The 15,767-nt window shown below is 40.2% G+C and overlaps 1 protein-coding gene across 3 annotated transcripts in view; it reads right to left on the bottom strand.

Annotated features, from left to right (window-relative positions):
• The window catches only part of LOC111661749 (glutamate receptor ionotropic, kainate 2), a 335,637-nt gene that overhangs the window by 190,169 nt on the left and 129,701 nt on the right, over window positions 1–15,767 (bottom strand). For all 3 annotated transcript variants that reach the window (XM_023415412.2, XM_087176389.1, XM_087176390.1), the window contains 2 exons: window positions 14,908–15,089; window positions 4,605–4,658 (listed from right to left, as the gene is read on the bottom strand). In XM_023415412.2, coding sequence (XP_023271180.1) covers window positions 4,605–4,658; window positions 14,908–15,089 — 236 coding nt within the window. The remainder of the gene's footprint in view (window positions 1–4,604; window positions 4,659–14,907; window positions 15,090–15,767) is intronic.

A 15,767-nucleotide genomic window follows, 5' to 3' on the forward strand; every position in this document is an offset into this window, starting at 1 on the left:
TTAGGAAATGTTTATATTGTTGTTTGATCAGTTAACCACTTGTATTATTAATTCCAGGTTTGAAGGATGTAATATGAAATCAACACTCCTATTACTCCTCTCTGCCATTATTATTGCAAGTAGTTTTATATGTTATTTAATTTAATGTTTTGTGGTCATGGTGGAAGACGGATGTGCCAGTTTATAAGTAAACTGTAGATTTAAATTATTCCAAAGTTCAGTGGAAAATGACTCTCTTCTCCAAGTGGAAACTCAGGAGAAGACGATTGACGCCCCTGAAACATGCGCCAGCCCCCAGGGGATAAAACAATCGTGAACAATTCAAACATGTTCAGTTGGAAGAAAGAAAAGTTAGAGATGCTAAGAAGGCAGAAGATGCGAGAAGCAAGAAACGAAGCTAAACGCTAGAGGCTGAAAAGCTGAAGCTAGAAAACGATGCAGAAACTAGAAGCTGAGAACTTTGCTCAAAGCTCAGAGTCCCGGCTCTGTAGCCATGGAAACTCTTAGCTCTAAGCTGCTCGCCACAAACTCATGGCTCTTAGTCATTTCTGCACTTTCGCGTCTTTTATTTTTCTTTGCCACAGGCTCCAAGTAACATCATTTTTGTCTACATGCATGATCTTTTATTTTTATAAGCCAAGTCAAGACCAACTGAACCAAAGCAACAGAAGTGCCTCAGAGTAATTTCGTAACTTTTAAATCATCAAGTTTTCCTTTTGGAAGATTTTGATAACTTTAGAGTCATCTGGTCAACGCCAGTCTCCTCTAAAGTTATCCAACCAAAGTGAAGAGCATTAGAGTTTATTTCGCATCAACCCGCAAGAGACACCAGCAGATAACATCTGCAGAGAAGCCGAGCAGAAATCAAGAGAGCCCGAGACAGAAAGTCTCCTGGCAAACTCCACCAGAGCTGAACCGCTGAGACACCGGCAGAATCTGTCATTGTGATAACGGGACACGGCCTCCAGGAGAATCCACCTAGATCCCGCCGCTCCGGGGTTACCACGGCAACCACAGCCACCTGGGTTCCAGCCGAGGATCTCCAGTTACAGCGCAACTCACAGTAGGCCGGTCTTAACACTCTGCTCATGACTGAGTTGATGTTGAAATATAGCAATATTTAATCTTCAAACCTAATTCGTAGATGTAGCATCATTAGCTGTATAGTCATAGTGTATAGCCATAACATATTCTCTCCCACCATTGCCAACTCATCACACTGCTCATTTCATTATTATTTTCATCTTCATGATTATTACACCTTGCATTTACTCTGTAGATAGTAGTTTAGTTAAATAAACTTGTTTATTTACACCCAGTTGTTGTCCTGTTGTATTCTTTTGACGTAGAGACTGGAGATCCATTGATTTGAGAAGTCACGGCTTCTGATATGAGATTGATAAATTTGGCAATGAAGTAATTCATTGTTGTCCTCCCAGAGGAATGGTGTCCCATTTCAACAAGAGTAAATTCTAAAATATGGCATTAATGCTACAGATATATACAGTCAAGCCCGAAATTACTCATACCCCTGGCAAATTTTAACTTAAGGTTACTTTTATACAACCAGCAAGTTTTTTTTTGACCGGAAGTGACACAGGCTTCTCCCAGAAGATAATAAGACAATGTACAAGAGGAATCATTGTGGAAAAAAATATTTCTCAGCTTTTATTTACATTTGAACAAAAAGTGGCATGTCCAAAATTATTCATAACCTTCACAATAATCAATAGAAAAGCCTTTATTACAGCAATCAAATGCTTCCTGTAATTGCTGACCAGCTTTTTGCATGTCTCCACTGGTATTTTTGCCCATTCATCTTTAGCGATGAGCTCCAACTCTTTCAGGTTGGAGGGTCTCCTTGCCTTCACCCTAATCTTTAGCTCCCTCCACAGATTCTCAATTGCATTCAAGTCAGGACTCTAGCTGGGCCACTGCAAAACATTAATGTTTTTGTCCTCTAACCATTTCTTCACGGCTTTTGCTGTGTGTTTTGGGTCGTTGTCGTGCTGAATTGTCCACTGGTGCCCAAGGTCAAGTTTCTCTGCAGATTGCCTGATGTTGTTGTTGAGAATCTTGATGTATTGCTCATTTTTCATGGTGTCGTTTACTGTGATTAGGTTCCCTGGTGCATTGGCTGAAAAACACCCCCAAAGAATTAGGTTCCCACCACCATGTTTGACAGTGGGGATGGTGTTCTTAGGGTTGAAGGCTTCTCCTTTTCTAAGCCAAATGAAGGCTACATCATTGTGGCCAAACAATTCAATTTTTGTTTCATCTGACCATAAAACAGAAGACCAGAAGTCTTCTTCTTTGTCCAGATGATCATTTGCAAAGGCCAAGCAGGCTTTTTTGTGCCTTATCTGGAGAAGTGGCGTCCTCCTTGGTCTGCGTCCGTGGAACCCAGCAGTGTGCAGCGTCCGTTGGACTGTCTGCCTTGAGACGAGGTTCTTCTGAGATTCTTCTTCACCTCTCTCACTATCCTCCTGGCCAGCACAGGTGTCACTTTTGGCTTCCAACCACGTCCTCAGATTTTCCACACGCGGAACGTCTTGTATTTTTTAATAATACTTTGCACTGTAGCCACTGGAACTTGAAAACATTTAGATATGGCCTTATAGCCCTTTCCTGACTTGTGAGCAGCCACAATGCGCAGCCGCAGGTCCTCAGTGAGCTCCTTTGTCTTAGACTGTCCACAAACCAACTGCAGAGAGCTGCTGTTTTTCACCTGTTAAATTGATTAAAACAGCTGTTCCCAATGAATCAGGGTAATTAAGATGCTTTAGAACAGCTTGGACTATTTGGAATGCTATAGAACTTTGGATTTTCCCATAGACTGTGACAGTTTGCAAAGGGTATGAATAATTTTGGACATGCCACTTTTTGTTCAAATGTAAATAAAAGCTGAGAAATATATTTTTCCACAATGATTCCTCTTCTACATCGTCTTATTATCTTCTGGGAGAAGCCTGTGTCACTTCCGGTCAAAATAAACCTTGCTGGTTGAATAAAAGTAACTTTAAGTCAAAATTTGCCAGGGGTATGAATAATTTCGGGCTTGACTGTATATACATAATAGTGACTCAAGAGAGATCTTTACCTGAGCTGTTGTGCATGGACATACCTGGAGCAGTGAAGTGAAATCTCACACAATAATATTATTGATGCTCAGCACAAATTGTTCCTAATGTACAAGGAAAGATAAAGATGGTATGTGGATGCAAATCTATATGACATATATGACTTTACACATTTAATTACAGAGTAAAGACTTTCTCAAAAGAGAGTTTAAGTAAATTCAAAGATCTGTGTTCACTGGAGGTCAATTACCATTATCTACATGAACAGGCAAGGTGGCTGGTCTCTCTGAAGAGAACAAGTTTTGTTTGTTACAGTATGTGATTCGGATGAGATTAAAGATGAAATCCATTTATTCTTTTACAAACTACAACTACTTTGTCAAAACTAAGCAGAGCTGAATGAAAGGACTGCTGTGTTATATAAACCCCACTGCACATCCTCACTCGAGGGTCTTTCCCTATAGCCTCGCCTGCTTGGTCCTGCTCAGCCCAGACACTTTATGCTGAGGTGATGAAAATAGTTTCATATCAAAAACCGTATAAAACCATAATACACTAACTGAGGTTCCCCGTCAACGTCTTTACAGTGGTTAACACTCACAGTTAGAAGGCTCTGGTTTTGAACCTGCTGGGGCCTCCTGGTGTGTTGTTAGTATGCTCCCCCCACCTATGTGTGGGCTCCCTCCCACAGTCCAAAGACATGTAGGTTAACTGGCAACTCTAATTTTCACATAGAGCGTGAATGGTTGCCTGTCTCCATGTGTTCAGCCCTGCGAATGATCTGCCTCTCGCATAATGTGATCTGGGATTGGCTCCGCCCCTGCTGTGGCCCTTAAGGATGAGTGGGTATAGCTGATGGATGGATGGATGGATGGATGGATGGATGGATGCTTGCCACCATTGGTGTATGAGTATGTGTTTGACAGGGTGAATGAGAGTCAAACTGTAAAGCACTTTGCATAAAAGCACAACATAAACGCGCTCTATTTAACGTAATGCTTTTTGGCCGCAGTGGAATTTGTTGTTGTAGTTCCGCAGTTGGCCACTTGGACAAATTTGCAGGAAGGTTGACTCATATCCAGCTCTTTTAAAACATCTATATAGTAGACAAAATATGAAGGGAGAAGAAGAAAAGGGAGAGGAAGAAGATCTGAACAAGAGCAAAAAGAGGAAGAAAAAAAAGAAAAGGAAAAACAAGACTGGGACAAGAACAACGAGGAGGAAGATGAAGAACACTGACATTAAGAGGAGGAGGGAGACAAGAACAATGAAACAAAAGAAAAGTTGTCTTGATATCATAAAGTATTATGCTGTTTTTTCTCTGGCTCTGAACAACACAACACAGGGGAAAATGAATGATCCACAGAAATAAATACAAAGCGAGCAGCTCTGAAAATGAAGATTGAGAGCAGTGTCATCTCATTTTTGGGCATGCAACAAAACTTGAGAGATATGAGGATATGGAACTGTGAGGTAGACCTGATGACAAAGCAACTGTGCAGCACAGCCTCTTTTTCTACTTACCAGTGTGGTGAAGATATAGTGATAATACTCTGTCATCATCCCCATGGCGAGAGCCTAAGAAAGAAGGTGACAGAAAGAGGCAGAGAGAGAGAGAGAGATTGGGATAGGGAGAGATTTATAAATGAATAGGGAGGCAGATACAATATTTTGTCATATTTTGCACACATGCACATACAAATGCATTTGTCTGTTTGTGTGGCTGTCTGTGTGGCTGTATTACCATGTAATGTGAAGAGGCATTTATTCTGCTACACTTCTGCAGCCACAGGCTCAGACTTAAGAAACAAACACCCACCCAAAAGAAAAACAGCCAAATAAAGCAAGAGATAGAGCGCAGTCTTATTATATATTTGGCATATGTAGGGAAACAGACAGAGTAATGCATGATTTGTAGACATGGGACATCTGGATCATTGTCAGAAACATATATAAGGAAGACGCCCTGCAGTCACAAGGTCCATGGTGGAGTTGTTGTTGTTGTTTTGAAGCAGCTGTTTATTTGGAAAAAAACCCACAAGTGACATGTGACAAACATCACACAAACACGGTGTGTAATATGATGCTTCCAGTGCAGGCTCTGTTTGTAACAGGGTCTATTGGCACTGCCAACCAAGAAATGGAGCAAGCAGCTGTTATTGGAAATAAAAGAACATAAGATATGGTTTAACAGATTTCAACATTACTGGGTTACTTGATGATTAACTAAATCAAGAAGAAAAACATGCGTCAGCACATCCAAGTCTGATGGTATCATGGATGTTCCCTACAGCCGCAAATCACACTGGAACTGGGTTCACTAGACATGTTTTCAAATTTGTTTATACTGTCATTGATTTAACATATGAATTGAACATATGAATAATGATATCCACCACCATTCTTTCAATTCCTTTACACGGCCACAGCCAGCCCCCCACCCCCAGTGTGCTTCACCCTGTTTTCTGTTTGCTCCTATGCGAAGAAGGCTTGGTGGGCCCTGCTTCGTGACCGGCTGAGATTACCGGGGGGGGCGTGTCCAGCGTCTGTGGCCATGTTGCTGATTGGAGCATTCAGAATTCATAAGGCCTGGCCAGCCAGTTGCTCGGGGGCAGCTGGGTTAGACCTCATGTGCTTTGTAAACGTTGTGACTAGTTTTTGTGAATTGAGATAGTTATTTGATAGTTATTTGTGTTGAAGGGAACTGGACTAGATGTTAGTTGTACTCTGAATTGATTGCGCATCACACACAGACTTCAGCTTGTTGGTGACACTAGGAATTGGAGTTCTGCTTGCTATGGTTTTTGCTTGTTTTTTGAGGGTGCAAAAAGGTTTTTGTTTGTCTTTTTATTTTTAGTTTAGAGTATAAAATTCTCATCTCAGTTTGAGCCCTCTTTCTGTTGTTTGTTTTTGATTTAAGCAGCATCCACTTGTCCTGTTCCCCTCTTTGGTTACCTTTGTTTACCCTCCTTGCTATCCAATAAATTTTGCTTTCCCAATTCCAACTGGTTATGTTGCTTCCCTCTTCCACAATTGCGAGCTGGGTTGTAACACTTACTCTGAGAAATACTTGAACGCTGCTTTATTTAATAAAAACAGCAAAGCTTCTACAGTCCTAGAAGTTCTCTAAGCACAAGCCTTAGAAAAGATCAAATCTGATTAAAGTCAGGAAACATTTGATCAAAGCAAAGCGAAGGCAAATAATGAATCTCAACAGACCTGATGCCACTTTTTGATACAAAATGCTACAGTCAGAACAAAAAGTATTTAAGTTTAATACCCAACCTGACAAGAGTGATAGTAAGATGGAGAATAAGACTGACAGGCAAATAGTGTTTTGCATTACATACATGTCATTCCTGAACCAGAGACTCTTAATTTACCACTCAATCTATATTCCAGCATTCACCTACAGTCATGAGCTTCGGGTAGATCAAAAGCATGAGCTCAACCTCAATGAGTTCTGGTCACCCTCAGATATATGGGGTAAGGAGCCCTCACCGCTGTTCCTTCACATTAAGGGTGTTCCCTGGAAACTTCCCTGTGGAGGTAATGGACAAGAAGACCCATAACACGCTGGAGGGATTATATATCACATCATTGTATCCCTGAGAGAGAGTTAGACCACATGGCTAGGGAGACTTTAAGTGGCAAAGTATGACTGGATGGACAATCAAACATTTGCTTTGCAAGTCTGACACAGCAGTGGCATCAGTAAAACAAAGGACTATATATCTGGTGGTCACTGCTGTTTAAAACGTTTCAACAGAGACACCAGAGTCATATGAATACCAGAACTGAGTCTGGACACAGAGAGGGAATCTTGATTGCAATGGGGAAACAGCATTCTGCTGTTGCAGCTCCATTTTCTATTTTAGGTTGATTTGATGAAAAAGTTTTACATGAAAATCTGAGTTCTGCCTTGTTCATGTTCAGTATGAGTCAGACTTTTTGTCATCTGTCTGCAATTGCCGCTCCTCTTCTGAAGCGACTCTAGTAAGTTCGCTGACAGGAATATGTACTCATTTGCACCATTACCAAGGCAATCTGTCTCTAAAAATGCACCTCTGAGATGAGATTCTAAAGTAGAATCACCTCGCTGCGTATTATCATCCAGACTGTGTATGTGTGTGTGTGCAGGCTGTGTGCCACCACATTCCACCTGTATGTAGCTATATAGTGGCACCAGAGTCCCACCTGCCGTGCTGAGACTCACTAAACCAATATGAATCACAGATTAGGACTGTGTGCAGAGGATGATTAAACAGGCAGGAAGGGATAACGGCTGCTGGCATCAGGTGGGAAACCTTCAGAGACTACAGCCTTCCGTCTGAGGACCAGCCCACTCAGTGGTGATTCACATGGTGCCATTTCCTGGATCTTGGGATGACAGATGAGTGCCACAAACCTTTCAGAGATTCTGTGGGCTATCTATATTCCCAATTTTTGATTTCAGTGAAAACAAATCAAAAGAGAAACATATACTGTTCAGGTATAATAGCTATTAGATTTCAAAACATCCATCAAAGCTATCCACAAGACAGAAAAGACATTTACTGCTTCAGTTGTAGCACTTAAAGGTGCATGCAGACACAACTCAAAGCAAATTTTCCTTTCACCGTTGTTCACATAAATTTTACAACTCAAACATTTATAAAATCTGTGCTTCTTGGTGACACAATAGGTCTGTCTGCCCAAGCCTAAAAAAAATGGAAATACTCAAAACCACATGTAAGTGAATATACAGTGGGCAACATTGAAATGATACATTACAAAGACTGTGATTGAGTCTGTCTGAAAGTAGAGACGAATGAAATGTTGGGAAACAGGTTTTTGTCACTCACACTGACAGCCAGAGAAGAGAGGAAAACTTAAAGCGATAGCTTAGGCTTTTTGACTCGGGGTTGTGTGAGGTAGTCAAATATAGTCAATACATTACCTACAGTAGATTATGATGAGGGCGGTCCCAGTTAGGAAAGCCGACCCATGCACTGGCAGAGTGGCAGAGTGATGTGTTGCTGTCCACGGGGCCACCAGAAAAAACTGGTTTTAGACATTTTTAAAAAGGCTCACCGAAACATCCAGTATCTGTTAAACCTCCTAAGACCCGAACTCTTGCATGGCGTGCATTTTTAATTTCTCTTTGCTATTTAGGCTGATTGGGACCTGAGAAAAATGATGTCCACATATGAGGACATTAGTTTTAAATTTCGATTACTGAGTGGCAGTATAATATCCTCATATGTGGTCACCAGGCCCTTGTTGAGAAAAAGTTAGTATTGTGGTCTAGAGAACCCAAAATGTGAGGTCCACATATGTGGACGCCAGGTCCTAGGAGGTTAAATGTAGCTTCATGTAGAATATTTTCAGTGGTTTATCTTTCTGTGAAAACATCACTTTCCTTTGGCACTACATTTTTTCAACCACTGAACTACCGTATTCCTACGCACAAGCGCACCTGAAGAGCACACTGTATTATGCCTCTTTCTGATTCAATTAGCTGACCTGTGGCTGTGGTGTAACACAAGTGCGCTTGTGCGTAGGATAACGGTAGTTCAGCAATTGCAAAAATGTCTCTAAAACACGTTTTTCTCTGGGTGCCCCGTGCACAGCAACACATAGCTCTGCCGCTTGGCCCATCGGATTTCCTAACTGGGGCCACACTCATCACGATCTACTGTAGGTACGTTGCTCTGACAAGAGTTAAACAACAGAACTCTAAAGGTTCAGAACTACTCTGAAGCGAATGTTCAAGTGTTATTTTCTAGACTGCTCGTGAAGTCTATCCTTATTCACCCCAAACACACGATGAGTGGACTGTACAGATGTTAGCTAGAAGCTAGCAAGCAACGTACACGTTTGTGTGACAGCTCAGCCTCTGACTGATCTCAGAACTCACCAGAACTTCAGCTCTGTTATTCTTACCTCCAGTTTCTGTCCTTCCTCTTCTTATTTCTGTACATTTCTGAAGTAATGCTCAATTCTACAGGTGTGTTCAGACAGAAGTGACCGCTCGCTAAACCCTGCCCACCAACAGTGATTGTCCAGTCACACCTTAGCAACCTTTACACAGCAGGCCTGTCAGGCTTTAGATTTCTTCAGGATTCCATTTATGTATCCATGAAAGCCGCAAATGTTAGCATAAATCGAACCTGTGTTGCTTCTCCAAAGCAACATAAAATATATGTCCAAATAAGGTATATGTTTCTTAGCATCCAAACCATTTGGGTTATGTCAGAGCAAATAACAATCTAATTATATGTTAATTATTATACTGTGCTATAATACCAGGGCTAACAGGCTCTACCCTCAACACACAAACAATGCTGCAACCTTTGAGCATGGTATCATGTTCCATTAATGTAGCAGTCTTTTTAAAACTGATTTCTGATTCCTTGGCATCAGAAATGATATGTTTTTCTAACTACTGAATCCACTTTCAGCAATAACTTTTATGTTATTGATTTGCACAAAATTATGAACTTTTGTTCAGTGAGTGAACCCTAAATATACGGCATGCAAGTAAAACCATTTCGTAGTTTTCCAAAGGAATATTTAACCACAGTTTTCCCCTACCAGTCTTTGGGCAACACGACTCGGGCCAATCTCTGTACTGGAAACACAGAAATCAACATGTTGTTGTCCTTGTGTCTACAGTATTTGGCTGACAGCTGATGAGGAGTACTTACAATCTCTAACTTATTGGTGTGTCGCGTAATGAGAATATCAGAGCGAGACAGTTAAGTCTTTCATAACCTCTCATTAGCAGGGTTTCTCTATGACATTATTAATGAAAGGAGTCCTTGACCTTCCATAGCAATCTACCACTCAGGCATTGATTAAAATCCCTAGGAGACAGGTAGAGTGCTGGGGCTGAATCATGTTGTCTTAAATATTTGATAAATCCTACAAGCCAGAGATGCTTTTAACTGAGTTACTCATTGCAAAAGTCCTCTTTTACGCAGAATGATATTCTTGACTTGATAAAGACATTGTTTAGAAATGAGAAAGAGTCAAATCTAGTTACCTTTTCTTCCTGCAAGTTAAAGCAGCACCATACACAATCTGAAGTGTAACTGATGTTCATTTTTGAAGTTAGATCTTAAAAGTCCAAAGTACTGAATCTTTGTACGCAAGTGTAACTCTTATCAAGAGGGAAAATCCTACAAAAGAGCACTTGAAATAGTCTTTGTGGGACTGCCAGCTCCTTCAGGCTGGTTTTACTCACTGATCCCCAGATGTGTAGACTAAATAAGAGTGTCATTTCTGAAAAGCTGTGACCAGTTTGCTACTAAATTGCTTGTTTTGGATTAGAAGCTAAGTATGTCTTTAGTATGCAGTGATGGACTGGAAAAAAATGTCTACACCAAGTCCATCGTACCCATACCTTCACTCCATTCCTCACGGTATGGATACAAAGGCCATAATTGTAAAATGAATAGTGTTATTATCTATCAAGATATCTCGTCATCTCATGTAAATGTGTCAATATCACAGGATATTTCAGTCTGTCCAAGAGGGTTAAATTATGTGGAAGAAGATGATAGAGCACAACTGGTAGGAGCACAATATCACGAGTTCCATCACAAGTTGTGGATGTAGCCAGACTCCCCATCAAGCAAAACTAGCAGCATTCAAAGGTGGGAAACCGGTGAGGGATCAATGTTAGCATGTTAGCATTACTTGACCAATTGGGACTTTCTGTCTCTACCAGCATTTTTGAGTTGAACAGAATTAAATACACCCATTTTTAGCCTGGACCATTAGCACTGCAGGCCCTTATCAGCTTGTAATAAGCAATGCACTCAACTTGTCTTGCTTAATTTAGAAATGACTTAAGTTTGAATTGTAATGTGGCTATGTGATCATTTCATATCTAATATTAACACATTTAAGTAATGTGATTAATATTAGCCATGTTCAAACAATGCTTTTTTTAACTTGTTTTTCATTTTCTTAGGGAGCGATTTTTAACTATCAATGATTTGGAAACAAATCATTGTATTACTTGTAAAATGAGAGTACTACTTATAAATGTTAATTGGCAGTGTCCTCTCTTGTCTTTCACACTCTGTTCCTCCTCGCATTTTCAAAATGCTGTTTTTACCACGTCACTGTTGTAGCTGTCACTGGTTGGCGCCAGTAACCGGAGACAAGGGTTATGGTAAGGACACTGGGGTGCTCTGGATTATAGGAAGAGGAAGAGTTTCTTTCTCACCATCAAACTATCACCTGGACTGAAAACAGGGATGAAATGAGTTCCTCTCACCAATAAACAAACTTTTAAGATATCCTTGGAATTTATGGCTAGTTCATGGAACTCATCCCGAATTAACACCCCCACAACAAATGGGAGACGAACACGACACTCCCCACAGAACGTCACTGAGTCTATGTTGCAACAATGAGACTCACCTGGGACTGATGGGTGGGTGCCACCTCTTATCAAGCAACATGAAAAGGGACATTTAGCATTATTAAGGTGCTAAGCCATTACAATTCACACTATGGACTAATTTCTCTCAAGAGAAAACACTACTATCACCTTTAACACCCTCTCACACCCAAAGGGGGGTCTCATGAGGAATCACAGACCCCTGCCATAAACCATCCTACATTCCAACCTGAACTGATAACCATTGTTCCACATTTTAAAGAATGTTTAAAATATCAACTAAATGTCTCATCACCATGTTATTCATTATCATTCTGGAAATATGTCCATGAATTATAGTCTAAAATTAATTTCTGTAGCCCAAAGGGAAGCTGAGATATTTTATCAGTTCTGAAGTAAGTATCCACCACGTTACAATACTGCCATCTAGGGACCACTCTGGATCCCTTATCCTCTAGGGAATTAACCGATAAACAATCAAATACATCACTTTACTATTACTATTTGATGTCGTAGTTTTAGCCATGTATTTGTGTGATTAAAAAATTGTTATCTTTGTGTTAGTCAATGTATTCTATGTGTACTATTAACCCATCATAATATCATTAGTCCAGTTGTATATTCGAAGCAATAGCTATGTAGTTCATGTAGGCTGTTATTAAATATTAATGGGTCATGGCGGGAGTAGAATGTACAACACTTGCATGTGAAACCAAATTAAATAAAACAAACTTAAGATTTTATTTCTCTCTTTCTCTATTGAAACAAAGAAAAGAGAGGGAAAACCTAAGGGGTGGCGATAATTGTCAAAGTCCCCCAATTCCTTCCAAAGTTATCTGGCAAAAGTCAATTAAACGCGAAAGCTTATTCCGCTGTCAACCTCCGGCCCTCCGGCTACAGGCCTGACCAGGACTGGCTGACCAGATCTCCAGAGTGCTTACGGAAGACTGGCAGACTGCACCGACATTGAACCCACCAAGACATCGGCAGAGCCCGTCACCCCTGGCGACAGTTGTCATCTCCGAGAGAACCACTTGGCGTGGCGCCCCAGTTACCTGGCAACTTTAACTCCTGGGCTCCAGCCAAGATCAAGGTAACTCCATCTTCTGCATTGAACTGTTTTGATGTAGAAATAATCTTAGTTTCCGACCTTATAACTATAATTCCTTGTTGTTAAGAATAAATACGCTACACATAGCCAAATTTATTCTCTTCCCCCATCACCCAACATTATTGCTATTTCAGCTGGTAGAAATAGGTATTGCTTGATATAGTTTCATATTCATTATCATTGTTCAATGTATTTCACCTGTGCACAGTTAGTAAATAAATCTTAATAACTTGACCCAGTTGTTGTCCTGTGTTTCCTTAAAGTGGAGATCGGAGATCGATGTAATCAAGAAATCACAACTCTTGATGTGAGATTGATCAAACTAATCCATAACTTTAATCAAGTTTTCCTCCCTGAGGACTCGTGCCCCCTTTTTAACGAGAGCAAATTCTAAATTGTGGTATTCACGCTACACTGTTGACAGACATCTGTCAGCTCTGGCTAGCTAACACCACATATACTCCAGCAAGAAACAGCAGCTAGTAGCAGTTGTAATTGTAACAGAGAAACAAACAGACACCAGACACAGTTAGCTCTTCAAGCTAATGAACAGTGAGTGTCTCAAAACATTAGCAGCACAGGTTAAAAGCAGAGAGGCCCCATCCTAACACAAGTAAATTAAAAATGTTTGTGTTGCAGGGTGAAGTCTGTTAGCCTTAGTATTACAGCACAGTATTCAAATTTATATTTAATTAAAGCATAAAACACAGAAAAATAAATGAATAAAATCACTTATTTGCCTGCTGCACTAGAGGAGCACGGAGGTACAGTTATTAATTATTAATTAATTAATGTTATTTGTAACATTGGCATGCATACAAATCTTGTTGTTTCCTCAGAGTATACCCTACACTCTATATACCGTATGCCAGAGGAGGTGTAGTGTACACAGGCAAAACTTCATATATTGGATTTCAATATTACTTGTTAGCCACACAGGATCATTAAAAGAGACTGAACACATGTTTGTTCTCTGAAAGTTTTAAGCATTATAGAAGCAATATCCATCCAATGTCATTACCCATTACTACATGTTGGTTTTCTCATTAACTCTAAGTTGCCTTAGTTAGGCCTGGGAGCAGAGTGAATTAAGAGTGATGACATCCCCATTGACTCTGGAACTATTCTCCATCTCCACTGTGGAATGAAACCATCAAACAGGTTTCAGTGTTTACAAAGGGTTTTAGTAAGGTAAGATGTTTTGATTGAGCAATAATTACCACCCCAGCAAATGAACAGATTAACAGACTTAATGAACTAACACGTGAAAACTGACTAGAGCTGAATTTTATTCCACCAACAGGATTAGTGTTAGTGTGAAATGATTTAGGAAATATTATGAGCTGCCATGTAACAGGTCATTTTATAGACCTAAATGAGTATTAGAAAAATATCTGCAGCACAGGCTTCACAGTCAGCTAGGTCAGATGAAAAGTCAGTAATTGTGTAGGATACATAACATTTGTTGTAACATTTGCTTTGTCTGTTTGGTGAGTGTTGATCAGCAATGATCATACTGATGTAGTGACACTACATTCATATTCTAAAAGATCAACTGTAGCATTAATATAGCAATGAATTGAAGTAGTCAGTTACTGGATGTGGTTTTTTTTTGTCTACATTGCTGAGCCTAATGGCCGTTAGCACACATAATGACAATTAATGGTAATTTTGAGATACATATATCACATCATGTATATAACCATCTGTATAAGGTTTTAAGTATATGGTTTCCTCTAATGGAGAAAACTGTGTATTCACTCTCTTCAAGTCGTTCCACTCAGCTGATGTTTGAAAAAAGATATTACTATATATGACTACGAACATCTCTAAACGAGAATATTTTTGACAGAACATTCAATTGATCTTATTTATATAGCACCAAATCATAATATACATTATCTGTAGGGACTTTACAGGATAAGGTCAAGAGAGAGAAACCCAACAGTCATTCAAGATGATACGACACTACATGAATGCAAGAATACAAAGTTAACTACAAGCTCAACCACGTGGTTGGTCATGTGACATGACATCACTGCCCAAGCTTTGGGAGCTCTGAGTCTTTCTTTTTGGTCATTGACATAATGCATTCCCTCGCTCCTTACCCCGAATTTGACCATCACAACTGAGCCCCTAACCCCAACCTAGACCTAATTTCAGGCCTAACCCTAAAACCAGGTCTTAACCCTCAAACAGTGATTTAAATTGGTGGGGTCCAGAAATCCCCACAAAGCTGCTGGACTCCACAACTATAGAGTCCCGGTTTTCAGACCCCATGAATAAGACACACAGACACACACACACACACACATACACACCTGCTTCAGGATCCCAGCAGCCATTTCATGGCCACAATCAAAGATGATGTGGAACTCCTTCCCCCTCTTCATCTCCTTTAACAGCGGCTTGGCATCCTTGGTCTCTGCAGGCAGCTGCCGTATCTTTAACCGGATGTTGTACCGGGACGGCGCCTTTATAAGTTCTTGCAACCGAATAAGACCTGTAGTGAAATCCACAAAGAGAAAAAAAAAACATTTTCACCTTTTCTTTCACCTCAACAACCGTTGCTATTTGAAAATGTTGCACAATTGCAATCATTGCAGTCCTGCTCCCATGAGGGCAATACATTTCAAAAAAAGGTAATGTCAAAATATATGTCTTTGCACAGCAATTGAGGTAACAACTACTCCTGATACATTTGGCAGTGGTGGTTAAAATTAGAGCTGCAAGGATACACAAGATTTCTTTTTCTTTCCATCTCCTTGTGTCATTCTGATATCACCCACTCTGCATCTAAACATCTTTTAGTCTCAGTATTAGCAGACCTTGATCCAACTATATAAATGTTCTTACAAACACAAGGGAACAAAGACATATCAATACTGCACATTACCTGACATTCATCATTCATCATAGATGACATTGATTCAGTGCTCACTATTGATCCCTCTCTTCCTCTGTATGCTGCTCACTGTTGTGTATAGGATATGTGTGAAGTCAACCTTGCTGAGGAAATTGACTGGGACTTCAGCTGAAGCACAAACATCTTAATTTTGACAGATAAGCCTCTGCTGTGACATCCAATAAGTATTTCTCCTCTCAGTAGCTGATCAATCATCTCCGTGTTACAGCTGAAGAATATGTATATGTCAGAGATACAGAGGGGCAGAGCGGGGGG

This window comes from Seriola lalandi, unplaced genomic scaffold, assembly GCF_002814215.2.
Source record: "Seriola lalandi dorsalis isolate HSWRI2012SDOR001 ecotype SW California unplaced genomic scaffold, Sedor1 jcf7180002054551, whole genome shotgun sequence".
NCBI lineage: Eukaryota > Metazoa > Chordata > Actinopteri > Carangiformes > Carangidae > Seriola > Seriola lalandi.